The 19,365-nt window shown below is 33.2% G+C and overlaps 1 protein-coding gene and 1 long non-coding RNA gene across 2 annotated transcripts in view; both read right to left on the reverse strand.

Moving 5' to 3' along the window:
- The window catches only part of LOC111088340, a 5,142-nt gene extending 2,013 nt beyond the window's left edge, over positions 1-3,129 (reverse strand). The window contains exon 1 of the long non-coding RNA XR_002612882.1: positions 59-3,129. This is a non-coding gene — a long non-coding RNA (uncharacterized LOC111088340). The remainder of the gene's footprint in view (positions 1-58) is intronic.
- Positions 3,130-3,140: 11 nt separating this feature from the next.
- Positions 3,141-19,365, reverse strand: part of LOC106469600 (male-specific lethal 1 homolog) — a 24,759-nt gene continuing 8,534 nt past the window's right edge. The window contains exons 5-8 of the mRNA XM_013930102.2: positions 17,052-17,119; positions 10,560-10,690; positions 8,947-9,019; positions 3,141-5,075 (exon numbers count right to left, since the gene is read on the reverse strand). Of these exons, the coding sequence (XP_013785556.1) occupies positions 4,970-5,075; positions 8,947-9,019; positions 10,560-10,690; positions 17,052-17,119 (378 nt within the window). The 3' untranslated portion in view covers positions 3,141-4,969. The remainder of the gene's footprint in view (positions 5,076-8,946; positions 9,020-10,559; positions 10,691-17,051; positions 17,120-19,365) is intronic.

Below are 19,365 nucleotides of genomic sequence, written 5' to 3' on the forward strand. Positions count from 1 at the left end.
ATTATTCTACTCCTATTTTTTACAAGTACAAAGTTAGTATGTACATATTTAGTACTACCTTTTATTGATACATTGGTGGTTTTGATTTTGAAAATAATATAAGAATTGAAATAAGTTATGAGAACATACAAATACGCAGTTAAAAAAGAAAGAAAGAGAGAGAGAATATGTTGTTTTTTACATCTACAATCTTTCACTCTCTGAATACCTTGTTCCATATAATATACTATACAAGTACTATAAAAGTACACCTTCTTCACACTTAACTATAATAGAACAGCAGATGCAAACAATCGTGCCCTAAATACATTACCAAAGTTGTTATAACAAACAGGATAAACCTCTCTTAGGTACGAAACGCTAGATAAACTAAAAACTCTTTCTCCAGTTCAAGTTTCTCGATTGTTTGTGGACAAATGTACACTAATGTTTCATTAAAGAATGCAACAAGTTGTCTTTAATTATGAAAAATTATAGCTTACAATGATGACAGCACAGAAATGTGGCATGCGTTTTTCCAAATTCATTGTCAATTAGAACAATTCTTTTAAAAAAAAGAAACAAGAAAGTTTAAATTGTTTGAATTCCCTATTTTAACACAGAAAATATCAATGATTGAGATGGTTTATGATATTCTAAGAAAAAACTCAAATCTACATACAAGAAATACATACTCACTGAAAAAACTACAAGAATAAGTTTCAGAAAAAAAGTATACAAATAAAAACTTCTTTCTGAAGAGATTTTTTTTAAAAAAAAGAACCATTAGTAGATATTATAAAGTAGCAAAGATACATTACTAAGTTATTTAAATTAAGTTCTAGATACCATGCGGGGTCAAAACCTAACATATAAATGTCTGCAATTCTTTTTAAAAAAAATGCTCAAAATTATTACATATACTTTCCCGATTAAAAAACTATTTGAATACTACACGTTAATGAGATATTGCTCAAGAAAAAAACTGTCCTTCTTCACACATCAAATTTGGATCTTTTTTACTAAATAACATCCTAGAATTTTGAGAAAATAACTGTTTGCCTGTATGAATGTAAACGCTTAAAACACTATTGCTAATCACAATCAGAGAGAGTTAATAATTACCATCAGTCACCCTGACTCAATATCTAATTTCCATCCAATTAAATGTTACTTATTAATCCAGGTTGTCGAGCCCCACCAAAAAAATGTTGTGATCGTGAGATATGACCTCGCACACGTACCAGATCCATCTAAGTAATTTTTAGTTAATGAGTGACTACATGAATCAACTTTCCCCAAATAACTTCTATATAATTAGGCAGGGATCACGTACCTACACCATCCATATAAAGTAGGGTAGGGAGGTGTGCAGCCAATAATAGGGAGCACGGATCGTTTTTGAAAAAGAAAATCCAAAGTTATTTCCAGAATCAGAAGTGGAAACCTCTGTTTAACAACACAAACTTAGATTTAGGACCAACTTCTCTTTCAATCACAACAGATGATATAACTGGTGGCTACAACAATCTGTTATAACTTTTAAAATTAATTAATAAAATAGTTTTTTGATTGGATCCTAGCATGATCCTACCCCCCCCCCCCTCTCCAAACAGCTTCATCAATCTTACCACCACAATAGGTTTTTTTTTTATGAATTCAAACAGGATAAATATCGTACAATTCTCAATGATAATGTATATATATCTTTCTAAATTCCACCCAATTATAAACCTAGTGGGACAATTCTGATCAAAGATATCAATAAAGTTTCTAGAAAACCATACAAAGCTCTTTCTTAGTAAATATTACAATTTAAACAAGTTAACCCACAAGTTTATTTTATAGGTAAATAATGTAGAAAAACTAATAAGAGCAGAAAAAGAAACTACTTTAACTTTAGAGTTATTCTGTTACATTATTATTTTTTTTCTAAAGTTGTGCAAAAGAAAAAGAAATCAAATGAAAAAAAATACACTTGGAAATTTCAGATTTTAAAATATGTAAGTAAATAACATACAAATGACGCTTACACGTACAATTTTACACCAATATTCCTAAAAGCGACTTTTAATTCTACTACACCACTAAACTGTATACCAATTTTATCTGCAATATTATATCTTTTTTTTTTTTAAATAACAAAGATTACAAAACACTTCCTACAGTTATCCCAAAAGTTTCTTCACGTTGTTTTTGACGGAAGTGTATTTGTACAAATGAATTTTACATTCTTTAATTGTACACACTCTTACTACTAATTTTTCTCTAGACACAATAATATAATAACTCACGATACTTTCACTTTGTACACTGTTCCTGTTTCTATTTAATAAACCACTTCATTCAGAAATCTTAAGTTTCTAACTTTGAATAAAAAAACACTTCATTTACATGGTAACATGTTAATATTTGATTATTTTCCTCAAAAATAAGCATTTAAACAGAGAAAAAAAGAAATAATTATGCATATCCTTTTGATATGACAACACGTATATACTTTTGTATTTATTTTTATTTATCTGTTGCAGAGGTGTGCTAATGAGATAAATTTTGAAAGGACCACCAACTGACAGTCTGTAACAAAATTATCAAAATACACTGAAATAGTCAAGTCAGATTTGATTTTCAAAAAAAGATCTACACCATTTTTATTATTATATAAATTGAAGAGATAGAGGTGTTAAACTCTGGCAGTCAGTCTAATATAATTTTATGTTGAGCCGACTCACGTGTTGAGAAACTCTTTAAACAGAAATATAACACTAGTATTCACGATTTCTTTCTTTCTATATTTTGAATTACCAAAATTTTTTAATAACAAAACTTTAATATACAACTTATGACTACTAGATCTAGGATTAGTGAACAAAGAGGAAATATAACTATTCAAGTAGCTGAAGATGGTGTTGTTTCTGATAAAAACGAAAATGAAAGACATAGAATGTGTCTCAATATTTACTGTAAAATGTCTCACTTGTCTCAATATATACTGTAAAATGTTACACTTGTCTCAATATTTACTGTAAAATGTTTCGCTTGTCTCAATGTTTACTGTAAAATGTCTCACTTGTCTCAATATATACTGTAAAATGTCTCACTTGTCTCAATATTTACTGTAAAATGTCTCACTTGTTTTTACAGTAAATATTGAGATGTCTCAATATATACTGTAAAATGTCTCAATTAATTGTAAGAGTTTCATGGTACGTTTATTACATAATTTCATTCATCACCATATTGTTTGCTTAACTAGCATCTGACATTTAAATAACCCATTCAACAAATTAAATCTATAAGAATAATACTGAATAGATTAGATTTTCTTAACCTCCTTAAATTATCTTTGTTTATTTTCCTTAAACAAAAGCTACACTTCCTCTGTTCCCAAAACTAAAAACAGAAAGGTTTTTGTCAGAACAAGGGAGTAAATGTATGACAAAATATATAATTTTGCATTTGAACAAACACCTCACTTATGTTTGTTACGCCAGACTCCACAAATCCAACAGGTACATTATGACGAGATAAATTTCACCCTTTTACTTACAGCAGTGATAAGTAGTTGTGATAATGGGATTAGTGGGTTATAGAAAAAGCTCTTACATCAGTTATCCAATCAAGTCTTTAAAGTGGATCATTATACCAATACTATTTCACTTTTATTCACATCCTTTTATATTTACTGATGTTCGTGATTACATAAATACACAGGTGTAAAAACCACATTTATAAAAAAACGTACTCAGGAAAATGACCATCTCTCCCGTTATAAGTGCTCGATTTTTATCACATATTACAGCGATGGCTAAGAATAATATATTATTATTAGATTACAATAATCACGAACATGGATCGGGTGGGTTAATAATTATAAATTATGCTAATATAAACCTGATCGTAGCTACTGATGACATGTTACCGATGTACAATACTTGTTTACTAGTTGTGTGGGTGTAACAAATATGTTTTCCTTAAGATGAGTTTTTTCCAAATTCGTAAACGGCAAGGTTTCATACAAAAAAAAAAAGATGTAAATTTAAGAAATAATAATTTTTTTTTTATTTGGTCTATACAAAACTTCCTGTTTTAGTTTTCACCTTTAATTCATTGATAATTTCCAAAATTAAACTTAATTATACATTTCTATTTACTTCAAACTTTTCGGTACAAAATACCAAAATCGTCTTTCGTGCATTCACAAAACTACAGAATTCATGACGTACATTTCCTGTCGCTGTTGAAATACATCAAAGCTTAAACATCATTGGCTCTAATTTGTGAAGGTGCTGGTTATCAGGAAAATACATCTTTTGAAAAATCCTGAATCCATGTAAAACAACAAAATTTGTCTCCTGAACCACGAATTAATTATACCCAGAAAACAAGTTCTAATCATTCAGCTGTGTCTACTTCCGGTCTTCCAACCAATTAGTTCATTCCATCCTCTTCATCCAATCATCACTGTCTTTTCTCACTGTGTGTCTCTTTGTCTATATATACACACACAACATTATCAAAAAAATAACTTTTTTTTTTGTCTGTGTGATGTTGATAAATCTCGGGTAATTAGAATACCTTGGATATGAACTTCTCACTACAGAAAACCTATACACATTCAACCATTTATCTGGATTCAGGAAATTATTTTCCTCTCCAAAGATTTAGCCCTTCAATTCTCTCTAACAAAAACAAACGCTATGAATTACATAGCTTAACAAAGATCTCTCAAAGGCTAATCTTAGGCAGAATGTCAATAGTCTTTACACATGAATTATCTCAACAATACGGTTGTATCAAGAATGTGCTCTCCACTATCTTCTCAATCATGTGCGTTATTTTAACTGAAACATTAGTTAAGGCCCAGGGAACAAAGACCTACACAGAGACTATGTAGGGATATTTGTGGTGGGACAGTCCACTTTCATTATCAATGTCACATAAACAACAGTGTCAACGTAACAATTTTATAAAAGGTTTTGTTCACTGCTCATGTCTTTTGTTTTTTCCTATAGTTACCTTTGTGTTTTTTGTATATTCTTTGAGGTTCGTTCTTTGGTGCTTCTTTGTTATTCATCCATGGAAGTGAAAATTCACTGCAAGAAATAACACATCAATTTATCATTTTAGATATTCTGAAAAAAAAACAGCAAGGCTTTACATTAACTCTTTGAACCCATAATTTTTGCACATTCTGCCACAAGAATTATTTTCATGATGTCCTAATAATTATCAACATACCTAATATAAATTCTGGTCTATTTATAAACATGGTTTCGATTAGTTTTCAGCCAAAGCGACATACAAGTTATAGGACGCTGTCACTGTCCAATGGGTAAATCAAGATTTTCGGCCTGATACTGGCAGCTTTCGCTGGTTTAAGAGATAATTTCAAAACTTTTTTTCAGTTAAATTTCAGTCAGGTTTACTTCCCAAGAAAGAATTACATTTTTTTTTCCACTTGTGTAAAGTAAAGATAACCTTCTGTTAGAATTTTAAGCTTACAAAAAAAATAAACAAAGTATATTTGCTATACATCAGAATGAAACAAATTAATCCTGAACCAATGGATCAATCAATTTGATTGACCTTATAACCATCATGTAATCAAGAAACTAAATAGTACAACTCTAAATGGCAAGTTTTAGTAACCAATACAAGTAAGTTGCACACACACAAAAAAGAAGATTTTTTAATAAAGATCTGTCTGTGGTCTGAGTGTTTGTTTGTTTGTTTTTGAATTTCGTGCAAAGCTACACGAGGGCTATTTGTGCTAGCCGTCCCTAATTTAGCAGTGTAAGACTAGAGGAAAGGCAACTAGTCATCACCACCCACTGCCAACTCTTGGGCTACTCTTTTACCAACGAATAGTGGGATTGACCGTCACATTATAACGCCCCCACAGCTGAAAGGAAGAGCATGTTTGGTGTGATGGGGATTCGAACCCGCGACCCTCAGATTGCGAGTCGAGCGCCCTAACCATCTGGCCATGCCGGGCCAGTCTGAGTGAAAGATAATTATAAATATTTATTCTAACAGCTTCGATTCTTTAACATTTTCTTAACTGCTCTCACTTAATTTTATTGGTACATTGTCTAATTAGCACACCAAACCAGAAAGAGCTTAAGATAAACAAACTATCAAGTTATATCATGCAACAGCATCCCGCATGCTTTCCTCATGAGAAGTTTTTTTTTTTTCATTAAAGTTTCCAATTCTTAGATTTTAGTTACTTTTATTAAAAATATACACAAAAACAAAAGTTTTAGCATTTATTTTATCCACGAAGCCTTTTTCACTCGGATGCGTGAAGCCTGTTTTTTTTATGTCACTGTTTTAGTTGTACAGAAAATAATTCAAATATGCATTTTAGAATGCAAAAAATATATCGGACATTAGAATAAAATGTCCCCAAACTACTAAAATTTATCTGGCTTTCTAACTAACCTATAAATAGGTTTAAAAAAAATGCCACTGCTGTGCTCAGATCGACTGCTTTTCTAAAAGAAGCAATCAGGTGTGAACGAGAATATCAAGCGATATTTTAGTCTGCAAATAAGCGCACAGGCCTGCATGAAAATGAAGAGACAAAATGATTTCTTAGTACAGAGAAAGTTCAAACCGTGCAAAGATTTACAAACAGTAGTAGATGATTCTTTTTGAAAGAGATTGCAGAAAGATTGTTGCAGCAAGTAATAAGTTACAACAAAAATTTAAACCTAATCTCATTTACTATGTAATTAAGTATACACGGAGGACAGAAATCCAGAAAAAACTCAACAGCAACTGATTGATGAGAAACATCCTCAATCAGTTACACGTAATTCCCAGTTACCCTCCTCGTTCTTGTTCCTGGACGCCTAGAAACAGCCTTAATAATTATTGGTAGTATAGTACACATCATGGGGCATTTCGAGCACTCTTTTCTTGAAGGGGCCATACCCCATGGGGAATGAACTTCTATCAGTGTATTACAAATAATACTCACTATAATTTTCAGTGATGAGACTTTGCATTACTTGAATGTGATTTTGCTTCTAATGATACTTGTTTAAAATTAAAAAACTGAAAAAATGCATCCATGTAATTAAGTAATTTCTTAAAAACAATTTGTATACTGAGAAATGAGGGATCTAATAAATCTTTAAGCCTAGCTTCAGTTCCCAAGTTTTTCAACTTCACACATGAAAAACTGCTGTAAAAGTTCATCCGATAGTGCCTACATCACATGCAACTTTAACCATATGAAACACAATGTGTGATTGGCAGCTCATGTGAATACTGACCAATCAGGTTCACTATTTCATAGACCACCATCACCCAATGAGAACAATAACTGGTGGTCAATTTCAAGACTTGACAGCTATATATATATATATATATATATATATTTAGTTATTGTGAGTTTTGGGTAAAATTTTAGTTGTCAGACTTACTTGTGCACAAATTAAATTGGCATCTACTTTACTTGTATCTCATATTTATACATTATATGGTAAATTTCAAACCCTGGGGCTGAATGGAATTTTAATTTTTTACTAGCTTGATTGTCTGATTAAAAAAAACACAGCATCCACTAGCACCTGCCCTTGAACACCAGGGATGGTTTCAGACTGCCGTACCAGTGTACAAGAAGCTGGCTGTGAAAATGAAACTGAGAAATTTGATCATTTGTTAAAACTGTCTTCTCTGTTATCTTTAATTAGTATAAAAGGCAATACATACCTAGCTTAACATACAGTTCTACCGGGTTAAAGAAAAAACTTTAACCCATCTCAAACATTAGCGATAAAAATGACCACAAATCCACTGTCAGTGCGAACTTTTCAAATATCTTCCATTGCTTTACAATAAAATTAAGAAATAACATTTCAAGCATCTTTATTCTAGAAACATTTCTGGCTCAAACCTCTTGCATCAGGTTGTAAGAATTGGTTTGATTGTCTAATGGATATATTCCAAATATCAAAGTTTCAATTAAAAAAATATCACATTAAAACATCTTGATATCAGTGTCTGCTGTAATCATTTTACATTTAATGGCCGTGGATAGTTTAGACAGAATTCAAGAACTGCCAACATTCATTAATAAATTGTCAAGTTTCACAAGCTTCTCAGTGTGTATGTTTCATCTAAATACAAAATTATTACAGAAAAATAATCATTTGGAACAGATCAGCCAATGGTGAAATTTCCAGCCAACTAGGCAAAAACCTACTTTTGTAAAGGATAACGTCATTATGGCACTTTTTTGGGGGATGCTTTCAAAATCCCCACCCCCTTTATATTTGAGCAGATGTGGCTTTCTTGGCATTTGAGATATCAATGTGAAATCTTGTATCATTGTTTCTCTTATATCAAATGTCATCAAAATCAAATAAGGTTAAGTTAATTATATTAGTTAACACAGAATAACACGTATAACATTTCTCAACATTATATTAGTTAACACAGAATAACACGTATAACATTTCTCAACGTTATATTAGTTAACACAGAATAACACGTGTAACATTTCTCAACATAAGAGTTCCTGGTGAATATACAGTTATCCACTTTATCAACATACACCAATGTTCTATCATACTTTGTTTATGTTTCACTTTTAATATTCACACATGTGTAACTGAAGTGTTACTTTATGAACAGACCAAGATTTAAACATTAAATTAGGGGATACTGTATATCTACTTATTTTTCCTACATTTCTTGTCTTTCTTATTAACATTTTAGTAAGACTAATATTAACATATTTTTCATAATTATAACTAAGATGAAAAGCACAGTTACTCCAAAGTGAATATCCAACCAGACAGCATTTGCTTAAAATGAAATAGTATAGCAAGTACATCATTAATAAACTGGATGGTATATCACACTCCTTTCTTTGCTTTGTTGGCTGTTAATAAAACAAATATAATATCACATTCACAATGTGATAGTGTGTAGAAAAATAAAGGATCTCACCTTGCTTTGAAACTTGGAACCGGTTTTCCAAACACCACAACAGGAACCTTTTCACACAACTCGATGTATTGAACTGGATAAAATTAAACTCTAAAAGAAAGACGTTTTAAAATGGTGTGCCAACTTTTTACCCAAATTCTTGTTTCGTGATAAGTTTCCTTGTTTTACAAACAATTTTTATGAACTTATGCTAACAACCTCAAATTATTTACACCATTTTACAGTTTTGTATTACCATATCAATATGCTTACTTAATCATTCAAGTGTACGGTAACAAAAAATACTGAGACTGTGAGTTTTCAAGAAAAACAAAATGAAACAAGACTGTTTTTTGTCTACACAATGTGCTACTTATGCTGTGCCCACCATGGGTATTGAAACCTGGTTGTTAGCTTATAACCCTTCAGACTTAAGGCCGAGCCACTAAGGGGCCAAAAAAACGTTGTACAAACAGTTGCATGACAAAAAATTTAAAACATTAACCAACATGGTATTTTTCTGTTTATATTCCTAATAGGAATAAATATTTTTCTGAATAAGGATATAAAAGGTACAGGAATAATTTTGGGATTTTGAAAATGTGGAATATCTTGGGTTATGGAATAAAAGAGAGGTTAAAATTGGGAAGGAATAGTAGAAAAACACAAACAAATAAATGGAAAAGAAGTGAAAAACTGAAAAATAAGGAAACTGTATATTGGCTATTAAGTTTTGTCACTGAAGCAGCATTGTTAAAATACAGTGAAAAGTTAGGGAAAAATTTTAGAAACTTTGATTGAAGGTATGGAAAAAAAATCTAAGATTTTTTTAGGAAAGTTTACCCTTTTTTCGAAACCACAGATTCAGGTTAAATTAACCAACTTTCACTAAGGGGTATTTTTTGGTAAGCTTGTTTGTTTTTAATTATGCACAAAGCTACACAAGGGCTATCTGTGCTCTGCCCACCATGGGTATCGAAACCCGGTTTCTAGCATTGTAAGTCTGCAGACATACCGCTGTGCCACTGGGGGGCTTTTGGTAAGCTATTTTATATAATATTGAGAAGTACAAATAATCCATCTTTTTTTTTCAATAATACTATTTTGTAATACGTTTCTTAATTTAATCATACCACTGGACCTGACTCATCAACGTAGTGTCACCTCAATATAAGGGTAGAAGGTCTGCACGCTTCTATAATACTGCCTTTTGAGGTTTGGAATTTTAAAACAATAGACTAAATTTATACTTGTCTGTTTTTATAAACATTTTAAGATGGTAGAAAAACTATTTTAACTAAATATTTAACAACAGATTAATCACCTACACAATGTTGATAATAATTAATGACATGCTCTTCACCAGAACAAACTGATATCCTATATAGGGAGCCGACATAAAATTTTAACTGTTTTTGTGAAATATTCTAAATTACATATAAAAACATTCTTGTATCTCATACAAACTAATTTTATTTTACCGAGCACGAGAGCCTCCAATCAAACCTTACCAAGCTTGTGCACTTTGAAGAACAAATCGTGATATTTATTATGTAACTTACACTGTCTTCTAACCTGTAATTAGTAAAAAATAATATTACTGAAAGGTAAAGACTATAGAAAAGAAATCATACCATCTTTAGGCTCTGGGTAAAAAGATTTTATTTCGGCATTCCGCTTGAGTTTTTTTGCCTCTTTCTTTTCTTCATATCTTTTTCTCAATTTCTCTGTCATACGCATCTCTCTCATCCTTTGTATATCCCACCTGAAAGTGTGAACAACATCACAAAAATTTATAAGTTGTAAGTTATCCAATCAAGTAATAAATAACACAAGATATACAGTTTAAGCTAACATTTTATTATTCATGTAGAAATAAAAAATCAATAAAAAAGATCTTTCGAGTTGTTTTTAGATTTTTTGAAATCATACACATAAATAGATATAAAAGCTAACACCAGCAATGAAATAAGTAAAGTTTTTAACACAAATCTAGAGCAAAAATGAGAAAGATAAGTGTAAGTATAATACATGAAGACCAAAAATTCAAATCATTCAATAACAATAGTACTATTACTTAAGTTTAGATGTTAAAACTCAAGTTATAATTTTCCTATACTGAAAATGTATTTCTGATAGGTACTTACTTCTGCTCATATACATAGCTATTCTTGTTCAGTGCTGCCCTCTATTTGCAAAACGTTTTTTGCATGCCAAAAGCCTTTCACTCCCTTGCACACCTCGATTCACATGGTTTAACTGTTTGCAACAAACCTCCACCACACACATGTAACTCCCCCTACGCTATCTACCTAACCATCACTTCAAGTTTAGGCAGAAACGTAAGCACCATTTGACAGTGGGGGAGGAAGGGTGGGAAGTGTGAGCAGAAGTAAGTACCTGTCAATAGTACATTTTCAGTGTAGGAAAATTATAACTTCCGACAAGATATCTTATTTCCGCTCACGTACTTAGCTAGAATACCACATTGAATAGGTGGAGGGACTGGTGTAAGTGAGAAATTAGAAGCATCCGAAGGACACACTAATAAGAGGATTATACATGGGAGACTGCATCACTTCTCTACCAGGAATACTCTTTGCCCAGATGTCAAAAAAATGTGAGAGATCAGGATGGAAAATTGTGAGGAGCACATCCTAATGGGAGAGAAAATGGTTAGACAGTGATTCTAACCACAATATACTATAATTTCAATCTCCCTGACGAACAGAATGTGGGTCAAATAAGGGATGTGTCCCAAGGTGTAGAGTTGGCTAGGGCGTGATGGACCGTACACGGCAAGTCAACTGCATCCAAAACTTGACCGCCGGGAACCAACATCCATGCACGGGTAGGATGAGGGATTCCAATCGCATGACATGTGTGAGGACATATAATGATTGGTTCAGCTTTAAATCCATAACTCAACCACCAGGAACCGACATCCACGTGAGGGTAGGATGAGGTGTCCCAATCATTATGGCAGTGCACTCCAAAGCTACAAATTCCCTCAGACAAACCCATGCAGAGATGGAGCGTCCATCTGGAGGACATCTTGTCATCTACACCACCAGAACATCACCACCATGCTCTCAACTGAATGGAGTTTTTATTGTTTATACTATATATCTCTCATTCAGGAGGATACCTCCATGGTTCACCACCCCAGCAGTTTGGAACTGGAAAGTGGTAAGGACTCTCATACTCTACTTGAGAAACGAGGGTAAACATGGTAGAGAATCCAGAGAAATATTCATACCAGAGACAGTGCAATGGGTGATCACAAAACCCTATTTCGAAAGACAGAACAAACCCAATTTACTCAATCTAAGATATGGCAGGGATGGACAGCAATCCCCTTCTACTTTATCCATGAAGTCCATGGGTTAGTATGGTCCAGAAAGGGCATATTTATGAAGCAAAGATATCTCAAGGATTAACCTATGAGCAATCTTGTGGAACACCCCACCTCAAATTTTTTTTTTGTGATTGTAACAAACAGTTGCATTTTGTGGCTATGAAAATTATGAAAGTGAAGTCAACAAAGCCTTACAGTGAAGGTTTTAGTACAATTCTAAGTGATTGAAGTATACATGGACAGACACCACTCGCCACAGAGCATGATCAGGGTCAAAACATGAGACAGGCCTCTGAAAAATAATATACGTAAGAAAAGAAAGAAAACTTACCCAGTTACAGTCTCACTGAAGAGTGAATGATGGTAACAGGTGAAAGACGGTACTCTGACGAGGAAGAAACAGCTACCCAAAGCATATAATGAAAGATGAGCATATGAGGTTTAATCCCAGTACTCGACAGACGAAATGCCTTCAGCAGACGACAGTGTTGAGATGCAGGTAAAAGGAGAGGTGCCTGAATGGAGTGAAGACACCAGGAATTGATTATAAAAAGAACAAGACAAGGAATAAAAGCCAACTGAATCACAAGCCGAAACCAACGGGTAAGGGAGGAAGGGAAAAAAATCACAAACAGAAGAGCGGTGCAAGAGAATAAAACTGCAGGAAATGGAATCAACGGAAAGAAGCCTTGACAGCAGTGAAGCAACCCAGAGCACGTACAAGACAGATAAAGTCATCTTCATCCAACTGAGAATAAAGGTGAAAGATGGTATGAAACAAATTGACAAAAAGAATATTCCATACGAGCCCCAAAGTGGAACAATAAATAAAGATGGCAGTGACTCAGAATGAAACAAAAGTGTAACCAAAAAAAATAGAATAGAGCATTGCAGATATCCCATGTGATGCTAAGTGCACAGGAGGAGCCCCAAAAAATTACCCGGTGGAGAAAAAAAGCCGACCACAAGTTCTTATTACAAGTGGATGGTAAATAAATGATGAAATACAGTGTCCCACCCCAGAAGATCCCAAAAGCAAAGAAGCCACGTGTGGAGGGAAAGAACTGAAGATGGTAAATGTCCCAACATGGAAGGAAAGAGGAAGAGGTAGCCCATGAAAATCCCCTAGACATAGGTGGAACACCTAATAAAGGTGGTGTAAGGTAGACATTTCTGGTAAGAGAGTCAATAGGGTAAGAGTAACTTAGAAATCGGAATTCGTATTCAAAGTGATTTGTAATGAAGTATTAAGTTTCGTAACTGGGTAAGAAAAATAAAATAATTCCACTTCAGAAAAAGTTACAGATATCATTATTGTATAATAAACAGTAAACTTGGTGAGGGAAATTGATGCAAAGATATGAAAAACAAACAAACTTGAAAAAAGCACAAACTAAACATATGAACATGAGCACTGCCAAATGAGAAGTGACAGGTAGAATAGCACAGAGGGAGTCATACGAGCCACGTAGGTGTGTGGTACTACTATTGGTGGAGGTTTGTCGCATGATAATTTGCATTTGAGAATCAGTTAAACCATGTGAATCAAGTGGTGCATGGGAGTGAAAAGCTTGTGGCATGCAAAAACATTTTTGCAAATAGAGGGAAGCACTAAATGAAGAATAGCTATGTATGTGAGGGGAAGGTACTTTGTCGAAAAGCTCCAGATGATGGTAATTACAATTAGGCACTAACAAGAGTGCACTTTTAGAACTTATTAACCAAACGTTCAAAAACAAAAACCAGGATTCAGTAATGAATGTCTATGATATATTGTTCAACCAATTCAGTTGTGTTAATTTTTATCATATTTATATAATACTGATTCTCTGATTACCAAGTTAGAAGAGCATAACTTGTTCATTTCACTGGTTTGTTTGTTTGAGTTTATGCACAAAGCTACATAATAGGCTATCTGTTCTCTGCCCACCACAGGTATCGAAACCCAGTTTCTAGCGTTGTAAGTCCGCAGATATACCGTTGTGCCACTGGGGGGCCATTTCATTGATACTTTTGCAGTGTAGAAACTGTGGCGTTGAAATTAGTAATGGGCTGTTCCTGCCTATGAAGATGTTCTAGTCTTCATACTGAGGCCTGACTGTCTCTTTAAAGCAATAGAAATTTCTCACTCAATAATCAAGGTAGGAGCAGTCTCCAACAAGTTTCAACACTAATACTGTATGAGAATATCATTAACAATCAGGCAACTCTAGAATCCGGGTTTCGATACCCGTGATGGGCAGAGCAAAGATAGCCCATTGTGTAGCTTTGTGCTTAATTACAAACAAACTGTTATTAGTTAAACTAAAAGTTATTTGGAAAAAAAAAATTATATTTAAATTAATTTACTTTTGAGACACATCATCAACAGATTGCAAATTTAAACTTCATAAAAGTTGTTTTGGTTTTAATAACGGATTTTCCATAAATCAGTTACGCAGATTTTGAGATTAATAATATTCATTTTTTCTATTACATAAGGATTTTTTTACAAATCAGAAAGAAGAAAAAAACTCTTACTCAGATCAAATTATTATTTTGTTTACCACAATGATAATTTTTTATTATTATGTTTGTTAACAAAAATAAAAATCGAAAAAAAGGGGAACATTGATGTCAAATGAATATGCATCCTCATTCAGCCTTATTTTTTTTGTGTGAAATCTACATTTTTCTTTCATGTATTGCATCTGGAGCATCTCATTTCAATGACCAGCAGTAATCAGCCATCATGCTGATGTTCCACCTTCTCTGATACCTCCTCTCCATTTCCCTGATGTCTGATGAAACCTTTCCCCTTGTTCTTCACTGACGGCACCAAGATTTTCAGGGAAATAGTCAATATCTGAATGTAAGAAATGAACTTTCTCTTTGAATTTATCGAGCACGTTATTGACAATATTTTTATAATTTGGGCCCTCATTGTTTCATAAAAAATTGTCAATAACACATTTAAAGGCAATCCATGCTTCTTTTTCAACTTTCCTCATTGTCCTTTCAAACTGTTCACCCGAAGTCAATTTCCTAATCTGAGACCCAACAAAAATCCTTACTTTAAATTTCGCATCTGAAAGAGCTGGGAATTGCCCACATCGATACTTGAAACAGTCGCCATCTTTCTCAAGCCCAGTTTTGTGTGAAGTGGAGGTAATAGGACTTTCTTTGTGTCAACCAAACTTTCACATTCAATGTTTTTCAATCCTGGTATCAGGCTGACTCTGCGTGGCCATTGCTTCTTAATCCAGTGCTGATTTCATGCTCTGCTGTCCCATTCACACAAAAAACATGGAAACTTTGTATAACTGGATTGTTGACCCAACAACATACAAAGGACTTTTAAGTCTCCACAAAGTAGCCAACTATGTTCTTTGTATTTGACCTTATTATAAAGAAGTTTGAGATTTTCGTACATTTCCTTCAAGTGAACCGAATGAGCAATAGGAACAGATGCATATATGCTACCATGGTGAAGAAGAACACCTTTTAGACTTCTTTTGGAGGAGTCAATGAACAATCGCCACTCACTTGGTTCATAGACTGCAGCTCCTAGCATTGATATTAATTCAGCAATATTGTTGCAATAAACCTTCTTGCAAAAAAGTAGGTATAAACTGTTTCTCACAATTTCTGTACCAGTAAAATGATGTCCCTGGAAAAAGTAAGTTCTTAGTCCAAAGTCTGGACCCCAAAATCTCAGAACAATCCTTTGGAAGGCCCAAATCTCTCACCAAATCATTAAGTTCACCTTGTGTAAAAAGGTGTGGTTCACGAGACGTTTCAGGTTGAAAACAATCCCTATCATCATTTCTACTGACTTCAGATCCAGAATCAGATGAAACTGTATCAAGTCTCTGGTGGAGTAGGTACAGGTCTTATAGCAGATTGAAGGTTTGAATAAGAAATTTCCTTTTCATTTTGAGTGTTGTAGCCTTGCACATTACACGAGCAAAAATAGCAGTCATCTCCATGGTTTCTAGTCTCATGCCAGACCACTGGAATTCCAAAAGACAAAGACTTTTTCTTACCTTTAGTCCATTGTCTCAAATCTTTGACACAAACAGTGCAAACTTTGTGCAGAACCCATGATTTGTGTTGGTCCCCAAGTTTTATTCCAAAATATGCATAATACTCTTTTTGGAAAATATCTGTAATGTTTTGCCTTTGTTTCTGTACATCAAATTTACCACAAATATAACAGAATATGTTTGGGTCGTTTACACAACCTCTTGTTGCCATAGTGATGAATAAATAATACTGAAAAGAAAAAAATAATGTCAATGTGCACGCACAAACAAATACTATCAAGATATGACACATCATGTGGCCTGTTAACTGTTTATATACTAGCGGTGGGTTCTAGAATGATCGATAAGACTCTTACATCACGATTGATCTAGAGAAATCTATAACCAGTGGATGTCAACATTTTAAGCATAACAAAAGTGACCCGATTTCAATGAAAATGAAGTAAAAGTACATATGACATTTTGTGAAAAATCTGTACGTGATGGAAAAAAATGGATATCACTTTCGGATTCAGCATACAGGAATTACTGCTGAACATGTTAAAATTTCTAGACAATAAAACAATCACAGGCCTGTGGTATTAGCAATAATAAGACAACAGTCATATAAAAATCTGATATTCACTTGGTTACCCAACAAAAGATAACTAGCAATAATAAGACAATAGTCATACAAAAATCTACAAAAGAAATGAGAGTAACAAAAATGAACTTAAAAACATTTTTACTGAAACTTAGCTTACTTTTTCCGTCTTTTTTCATCTTGTTCAAGTTTATAATGTCTTTTGTTGAATGTCTCATCTTCAATATCCTAAAGGATTTGACAAAATTGAAGTGTTGAGTTTTCCTTTGTTAAGTATTGTAAAACAATCACACTGATGTAAAATTAAAATGAACAAAACACTGTTCAGTAAATTAAAACATTTTTAAACATCATAATCCCCAAAGAAAACTATGATTAAATCTTACAATAATATTCTTGAGAAATTAGATTGTTTGTTTTTTTGTTTCAAATTTCGTGCAAAGCTACACGAGGGCTATCTGCGCTAGCCGTCCCTAATTTAGCAGTGTGAGACTAGAGGGAAGTCATCACCACCCACCGCCAACTCTTGGGCTACTCTTTTACCAATGAATAGTGGGATTGACCGTCACATTATAACGCCCCCGTGGCTGAAAGGGCGAGCATGTTTGGTTTGATGGGGATTCGAACCTGCGACCCTTAGATTGCGAGTCGAGCGTTCTTGGAAAATAATCAAGGAGAAGCATGACAGAAATGATCAGTGACCAAACATTAGGAAAATGGGTAGTTTTTTATATGTCTTGTGTGTTACATTCCATTCTTTTCTTACTGATACTAATATTAACAATATTGGTGAAATGTTTAAAATATACTATATAATTAGGCCTACTGGTATTCATTTACTTAATATATATATATATATACATATATTATTTTATTATGAAGATTATTTTGTATTGTTATCATATATACAGATTTAGAACTATTATAAAGATTATTTTGTATTCTTATCTTATATACAGATTTAAAACTATTATAAAGATTATTTTGCATTATTAGCTAATATACAGATTCATAACTAACCTACATTCATCAAACCTAGTGAGTTTTACTGGAACTCTAAATAAAACCATTCCTAACAGCAAGGGCCCCCAACTGAGAAATCAATGCATTTTAATCATTATAAATTTTTTTTTGATGCTGTATACTCCCAGTTACATCACTATATTAAATTAGTTATGTTATTCACTGGGTTAACTTTTAGTTCTGAACTACGTTGTAGTTTGATTTGATCAGAAACGTTTAATTTACCAGTTTTCAAACACTACCAACTTTCATGGGAAGGTTGGTGAATTCATTGTGTCAGTTTCAATACTTTAAAGAAAAATTGTAAATATCATCACAGTACTAGATTTCAATGGAAACAGGAAACAAGGTCTCGTGATCATTGTGCTACAGGTTTTTATTAACAGCTGATGCTTGAAATTATTAATCAATGATTTTAAATGCAAGTAATATTACCTTTGAGTGAACTTCATATCTATATATATAAAGCACAAAAAGTAAATCTGTGCCTGTCTGTCTGTCCGTTATCTAACTACTCCTAGGTCGCTGGGACAATCTCAACTAAACTTCGTGAGATGATTGTTTGGAACAAGGGGCATGTTAATGGGTGGTTCACCCCCATTATTGCTGTTATTGAGATATTATCTTTGATGTACGTTAACTACATTAATAGATGATGCCACAACCTTACACCAAAAACAAAAAACTTCATTAAAACTTTCATAAAATGGCATACACACGGTGTGAGGGGAATAGCACACAAAGGTCTTATATATCTCAGAGAGTGCGCTAGCACTTTCTATGGAGGAATACAATGAAAAACAAAGGCCACTACTATTGGAATACTACATAAACTCAGCTGAAGTTTCTACTCCAACAACAATCATAAGTTTGATATGAAGAGCCATTTCATGAGTTATACTCACTTCTTACTTTGCCGTGTGACCCTTCAACTTCAGCCCATAATACACTTCTGCAGCCAATGACCATCAATTAATTAATTACACTGTCGACAAACGTAATAGGAAGCACCCCTACCCCCACTACCTCTTCCTATAATGTCACCCTGACCATTGTGCAGTGCATACCATGTTTTAAGTATACAGAGATTGAGTTGTTAAAGCTTATACAAAACCTTTCGTTAGGTAATAATGAATACTGTAATAATATTTTATGTTATAAATAAATTGTGTGAAAGTTAGGATTTTTGTGTCATTTATCATAGCATCCATCCCCACATTTGTTTAAGTTCATAACCTGGACATAGGATGGGTACCTCAGCTTGTAATTAAAATATTTCCATAATCAATTAAGCTCTTTTTCAACAATTTCTTACAAATCATAAAAGACAATTATTGATAGTATCCAGTGAGAAAGTTACATCTTGATAGAATTAAAACAATATTCACAAAGATATATCAGGAATGTTGAAGTTCCACTTGAAATATGTCTGAAACCTATTTGTACAATTA

Source organism: Limulus polyphemus, unplaced genomic scaffold (assembly GCF_000517525.1).
Source record: "Limulus polyphemus unplaced genomic scaffold, Limulus_polyphemus-2.1.2 Scaffold3566, whole genome shotgun sequence".
NCBI lineage: Eukaryota > Metazoa > Arthropoda > Merostomata > Xiphosura > Limulidae > Limulus > Limulus polyphemus.